We start from the raw sequence: 7,500 nt of genomic DNA on the forward strand, positions 1-7,500 counted from the left end.
CTAATTTTGGGCACGAGATAGAGACCGAGTCCCAACACTCTGTCCTGGTTCAGTTTTGGTTTAGTCCTGTTTTACACAGGGTCTAGATTTGTTTTAGTCCTGGTTTAGTCCTTTTTCAGTTCTGGTTTAGTCCTGGTTCAGTCCTGATTCAGTCCTGCTTGCAACAAAACAGTCTGAAGAGCCACTTAGGAGCCAAAAGAACCAGCAGCTTTTAGTGAACCAAGCCAAAAGAGCCGGTTCTCTAAAAAGAACTGGAATACCCATCACTAGTGTCTAGAATGTGATGCAAAAATGCCATTAGTCCAACCTACTGTCTGTAAATATGATGTAAAGAGGCAGAACAACAATAAATGTTGCTTAAATAAAACTACTTTAAAATCCACCAGAGCCAAACCTAAGTTTTTTAAACAATTCAACATTTACAGTGAATTTTTACATCACTAAATATATCGGTGATTATATCAGCAGCTCCAACTCCCATCGGTTTCATATCGGCCACAAAAAAAAATAAAAATAAAAATCCATATCGGTCGGGGCTCATATATTATATATATATATATATATATATATATATATATATATATATATATATATATATATATATATATATATATATATATATATATATATATATATATATATATATATATAAATCCAAATTATTCAGTCATCTAATGTAGTTTTCTTCTGCAAATCTAACATGCACATATCGATGTTTAACTGGACAAAACAGACAATAAAACCAAAACACTTTTAAAATGTGACTTGATAATTCACTTCTGTCTCAGGAGCTCAAATCCACAGCATTTAAAGTCTAACAGCACTTGGGGGTCGTGCACATGTGCAGTAGGGCTCGGGAGCTCAAATCGACAGGACAGTGGCCGTGCAGAGCTTCAGATGTGATGAGGTCAGCTTTTGATAAGCCAATATGTTCAACCATCCAACAGCTCAAATATATTAGTAGTTTTAAGTTGACAGTTTTTGCAGGAGAGAAGGTGTTTATTAAAAATACATAAATAATGATACAATCATTTAGAAGCCATCAGGTTTTAAAACCACAGCCGAGCTGAAGTGTAACATCTCACTCTTCATTAGTGTCACAAACAAAGTGCACGTGTCATTAGGTTTAATCAGATTGTGTTCTTGTTTGTGATTGGCCGAGAGCTCAGACTGTAAACTGTATGAGATTAACCTGCAGGAGGTGAGGCCCACTGATCTACTTTAACCTGCAACTAACACGCCACACACTAGCATGCTAACTCTGCACACATGTCCATCTGCAAATCACGCATCATAACACACTCGCTTTTGGATTTCTCCCAGCAGACAAATGATAAATGTTGTTTTAGATCAGTGTATTTTCAGTTAAGATCTAACAGCTGATTAATATTGTTGGATTTAAAGGCCTGATATTTACTTCTTAAAAACATAAAAAACATAATTAGTTTGTCTGGAACAGTTTTCAGCTTTCCAAACACATTCTGAGCATCTAATTATAGGTCTGTACTGTTGGGAGTTTAGAAGTGCTTTTCTCAACCCTACAGAGATCAGCTGTACTTCCTGCTCTGTGGAGGAGAAAAACACCCTATAATTAAATGTAAAATAACACAGGAAGGGCATCTGATGTAAAATTGTGAGACTGTGATTAAGTTGCATCTGGTTTAATGTGGTAAATCCTTGATCAAAAATTTCAAACCAGGGCAACTTGAGCAATCATTCAAACAATGGGAATGAAAAGGGATAAACGCAGTCTGTACTCTTTTGAAAAATGGAAAACTAATGAGTTTTCAACAATTTAGAAGATAGACTTTTACAGATATTTGCAAGTGAGAGATTACTATACAAAACAAAGTAGACCTGACTCATGGGAGGACACACTAGGTGTAATTGGGGTAGTGAAAGATTCATATGAACAAAAAAATATAAAAGCCATTTCAGCTTTCTACAACTCTCTGGGGGAATGAAGAGAAGAAACAAATCTTTACCTAAAACTGAAATGGGAAACAGAGTTGTCAATGAATATAACAGATGCAGAATGGTTTCAGATGTGTGAAATACACCATAGGGTCCAGTCAAGTGGTAACGGAGGGAAACAGGGGCAGATTTTTGACATTCAAATGTCTCTTATTCAGAAACTAGAGGGACTATTGAAATAAGTAAAGTATCAGAATGTAGGAAAGAGTTACACTCCAACAGGGTCAAGTTAAACCTGTGATATTCTTTCAAGTTGTTGACAAAAAATTTAAAAACTCATGTCGGTAACGGAGGGAATGAAATATGCAGCACTTTTTGGGCAATAAATCCAAACAGTGATAACTCTTGGTTCTCACTTCCATATCCTTAACAAACTGGTTTGAATATTTGCTTCATATAGTTTTCTACCATATGGTACAAGATTAGGTTGAAAAACCTCTTACTTTTTGACTCATGAGATTTTTTATGAAGAAAGGTCATGGTAACGGAGGGAAAAGTAACGGAGGGAAAAGAAGGTGCAGGATTTTACATCATTTATCAGCTTTTTTCTACTGAATACTTTAATATTACTTCAAAATGAAAAGAAACTATTTCTATAAAATATGTCAGTCCTTCCAAGCAAATTTTTACCATTTTAAATACTTTTTTTTTTTTTTAATCATGTACCTTCATCAACAGTTCAAAGATGGAATAACACAAGATATGATGAAATACATCCATTTATTTACATGATTTTTGGGTCTTTGAAATTTGGGAAATATTTTTTGTTCCATGTTTCATACATGGTCTGTTTAAAACATATGGAACTTTAGAACCAAAAATGGTACAGAAAAAAGGTCAACAGTTTCATAAACTAGAGTACATATGTATCTGTTCAATACATTTTTATATCAGATGCATTAACTTGAATTTTTGGCCTTGCTGTTTACTTCTGCTTGACCGGGCCCGTAGTACTACTAATTCACTGTTGTGGAGGCAATATTGCTGGAAGAATTTGGCACATTTTTTCATTACACCTAAAATCAAAAGTAGACAAAGCTCCACCCTGCAGGAGCGCTGGAGGTTGTGTGGAGAAATGGACGCTGATCACACACGTGTTTTGGAGTTGCCTGAAAATGAGGGCAAACTGGGAACAATTAAACACAACCTTAACGAGTATTCTGGGATATGGAATTCTGAACACTTGTCTGGTGATGTATCTGGGAAACATATCTAATGTAATAAGGAAGGAGCATATGTATTTGACAAAAACTGTTTTAGCTGCATCTAAAAATGGAATTACAAAGAATTGGTTACAGCCAGATCCACCTGCACAACAAGACTGGATCAGGATTGTGGAGAATATTTCAGTGATGGAAAGAATAATTTATCATCTTAAACTGAAAGGGTACAAATACGATGAGCAATAGGAAAAGTGGAAGTGGAATTCATAAATGACACCAGTAAAACAACAAGTACATACCAAGAATACCAATGCATGTTTAAATAAGAACCTGTAACTCCAGACTGTTGTTACATTGTTTTTTGATTTTATATTGTTTTTGTATGTTGTGAAATGTTACTTAAAACCAATAAAAACAAAGTTATATGATTTAATGTGGTAAACCCTGATGAAATATGGAATAGTGAAATGGAAAATGAGGATTAGGCAAAGGAGGAGATGTTTATGAAGCTTCAGCAGCACAATAAAACTGTTGTATTCTTCTTTTATGGCTAATATCAGTGATTGTACTTTGAGCAGTTTGGTCGGCTGACGCTCTGATCACATGACCTCATGCAGCTCTAAGTCTCGTGCCTGGACCTAACAGGATTAACCCTGATTCGGAGCTTCGTCTCTGCGTAAACTGCTCCTCATCCTCGGAAACAGAGGAAGGACACAAGAGGAGCTACAACACAACAATGGCTGATAATTCGCTATTTTCTGATACTTTTTGATGATTCTGACACAAGATGTAGACAGACTAATAATAAAGGGTTACTCAAGCATGTGTGAATGAAACAAAACACAACTCCAGATATATTTATGGTCGAGGTAACGACATTCTAACATAACTTAAAGCTCTCATGAATCCACTTGTGTAATACAGGAGCTTGAAGTTATGGACATGTAACTAATAGATGCCTGCAAACAGAGATGGACATAAATACATTTTAAGCAGCCTCCAGCTCTACAATGAATTAATCTGATGGAAACTGTATCATGTCTGACCAGAAAGACGTTTGGAAAGATGCGATGACAACTTCCCAGGTCCAGTTTTCTTCATCTCCGTGTCATTGTAGTGTTCTGTTATGTTCGGCGAATCAACAATTCCAACCACACCTCAGTTTTCATCATTTCCCCACTAACACACAACCCCGAGTGTACTGGTACATGTGATTAGAAGAGACGAGGCGCCAAATTCCAGATGATTCCAAACAGCGCATGCGTCTGCAGTCTTCATTTTACCTCTGATCACATTTACTCCAGTGGGTTTGATCACAGTCGGTGAGTCCAGTGTCGGGAACTACACCGGAACTTTCATCTCATGTTTCCAAACGTCTGCCTGGTTTGTGACGTAACGTGAACAGAGACTATAGTTTTTCCAGTGACACCACACTTGACACAGCAAAGACAACATCTTTTCATACAACTGATTCCAAATGGTCAGGATATTTTACACAAATTCAATGTTTTGTGTATAACCCAGTCCCATCTGACAGTTATGTGCAACATTTTGAGGGCTTCTTCACATTCAAAGATATAACAGTTTGTTTTAAATTATTAATCATCTTGGCAGTGGTCCCAATTCTTTATTTATCATTCTGAAGCCCATGGATAAAGATTACATCTATCAATGAAACTGGAATTTCTTAAAGCCACAGTATGTAACATTTTAAACAAAAAATAGACAAAGATTAAAGCTGATTTTTTGTTTAACTGGTTCTTGCACCTCCACAAACCTGACTCTTACTTGGCCTGGAGAAGAATCTGACTCCTGCTTGTTTCCTTTGGCTATAATCTTCCACAGTATTATGTTACTGCTTATCTATGTCCATGTGAAGTATGGTTTGAACTTTCTATTTCCATGGAAACGTACAAGAGACATGCCACCTCCAGAAAGTTACACACTGTGGCTTTAAGGCTGCATGAACTGTTCAGTTATTATGCAACCAAACTCAGTATATTTATTTTATATTTTCTGGTCCATTAAATGCCAACTTATGTTAAGAAAAATTCTAATAATACATGTTTACAAATGTTATATAAGAGAGAGAGTTAGTGCAGTGTAATCTCTGTGGCTGGTTGAACTGGGCTTGGTAATCTTTGAATGTGTGTGTGCATGTGCGTGTGAGTGAGGTTTTTTTTATATTTATGGATTGATATAAACGGTTTAATCCGCATCTGTAACATCTGGAGCTTCACACACACATGGAACCTACACATGTTCAAAACTCAAACTACTCAGCACTTTATCATGAGCAAAAATGAGCAGGCAAAATGGATTTTCTGTTATGGTAGATCTTTTTTGACCAAAACTGGTACTGAACCAGAACTAGATCAGGATTCAACCAGGACCAAACCAGGACAAGTGTAAAACTGCCTACATCCTGTCTGTCTTCCCAATCTAGCAACAGTAAACAGTAATAAAGACTTATGGTTGACTTATTTCAAAATTACTCAATTACTGAACATTATAATTTTTTACTTAACTTACAGTCAAACATTTGGAGAGCACAGAGCACTGCCCGTTACCTTGCACAGAAAGATGAACCCCCGTGATATTCGTGAGTTTACAAACTAACAAGAATGAGGCTCCTGCTGTAATGTTTGGACCAGTTTGGACCAATCACAGAGCAGCATTGTGGTTTGGGCAGAGACCAAAGACAAAGTGCCTCAGCCGACCAAAACAAACATGGCGACTCCAAAAATGATGCAGATAAAGTTTGATTTCTGCTTATAATAACTCGATAGAGCACACCTGGCTTGTATGTGTATGTGAGTGTGTTGTGTAGTTGTGTACAGGTGTCAGGTGTGTGGTGTGTACAGGTGAGTGCAGGTTGGTGGTGTGTGTACAGTGAGTGTGTACAGGTGAGTGTGTGTGTACAGTGAGTGTGTGGTGTGTACAGTGTGAGTGCGGTGTGTGTGTACAGTGTGTTAGTGTGTACAGGTGAGTGTGAGGTGTACAGGTGAGTGCGTCGTGTGTACAGGTGAGTGTGTTGGTGTGTACAGGTGAGTGCGTCGGTGTGTACAGGTGAGTGTGTTAGTGTGTACAGGTGAGTGTGTTAGTGTGTACAGGTGAGTGGTTGAGTGTGTGTACAGGTGAGTGTGTCAGTGTGTACAGGTGAGTGTGTTAGTGTGTACAGGTACAGGTGAGTGTGTTAGTGTGTACAGGTGAGTGTGTCGGTGTGTACAGTGTGTTAAGTGTGTGTCGTGTACAGTACAGTGTGTGTGTTAGTGTGTACAGTGTGAGGTGAGTGTCGGTGTGTACAGGTGAGTGTGTGTGTGTACAGTGAGTGTGTAGTGTTACAGTGTGTCGGTGTACAGGTGAGTGCGTTAGTTGTGGTGTGTACAGGTTGAGTGCGTCGGTGTGTGTAGTGAGTGTACAGTGTGAGTGTGTGTGTACAGTGAGTGTGTGTGTGCAGTGTACAGGTGACGGTGTGTACAGGTGAGTGGTGAGGTGTGTGTACAGTTGAGGTGTACAGTTGTACAGTGAGTGCGTTAGTGTGTACAGGTGAGTGCGTAGTGTGTACAGGTGAGTGTGTCAGTGTGTACAGGTGAGTGTGTCAGTGTGTACAGGTGAGTGTGTTAGTGTGTACAGGTGAGTGTTTGTGTGTACAGTGTGTACAGGTGAGTGTGTGTTGGTACCTGGCCTGTATATGGTCAAACAGATGCTCCCAGCGGTCGTTGACGTCCTTCAGTTTCTCATTGACTTCAGTTTCTTTGGTTTTGTTACTGGCCGAGATCAGCTGCTCTCCCAGTTTCTTCAGGTGAGTTTTATTTTCACTGAACAGGTTTATCTCCTCCATACAGTCCTGAAATAAATAGGAACTGTGTTATAGAAGTGAATTCAGCCATGAAATTTGCCTTAAGTCAAAACCAGTTCCAAACCGGTCATGTGTGTATGTTGTGCCAGTGCAGCTCAACAGTGAGCGCCCACCACACACTTCTGGAACTAAATCTCCCATTCATGTATCTCAGACTTCTCACAGAGCACAAGAACTATCATTTTTTAAACATTTTAAATCTGTTTATGAAACTGCATAGACCACAATGTTATTAAAACTATTCACAGAATCTTGTGTTTTAAACAGCCTTTTTGGACTTTAAACTACTGTTATGAAAATGAGTTAGCAAGTAGCAGGTTAGCCTTCACAGTGTCTTTGAGCTCTTTATTATTTGAATTTTTCTAAAAGTCTATGGGAAAAATAAATGGAAAATGTACTTCCTGAACCTGTGTGAACTCCATTGTTTATTTAACCCCTGTTCTTCTGTTCCCACTGACCTCTTCACACGAGACTCTCTAAATAAACTCATTTAAAGAGACA

At 38.1% G+C, this 7,500-nt stretch overlaps 1 protein-coding gene across 1 annotated transcript in view; it reads right to left on the reverse strand.

Annotated features, from left to right (window-relative positions):
* LOC110153425 (nesprin-2-like) overlaps positions 1–7,500 on the reverse strand; it is an 80,903-nt gene that overhangs the window by 42,878 nt on the left and 30,525 nt on the right. The window contains exon 9 of the mRNA XM_055162169.1: positions 6,821–6,987. Coding sequence (XP_055018144.1) covers positions 6,821–6,987 — 167 coding nt within the window. The remainder of the gene's footprint in view (positions 1–6,820; positions 6,988–7,500) is intronic.

This window comes from Boleophthalmus pectinirostris, unplaced genomic scaffold, assembly GCF_026225935.1.
Source record: "Boleophthalmus pectinirostris isolate CB_2022bp ecotype Guang Dong unplaced genomic scaffold, ASM2622593v1 HiC_scaffold_10, whole genome shotgun sequence".
Lineage (NCBI taxonomy): Eukaryota > Metazoa > Chordata > Actinopteri > Gobiiformes > Gobiidae > Boleophthalmus > Boleophthalmus pectinirostris.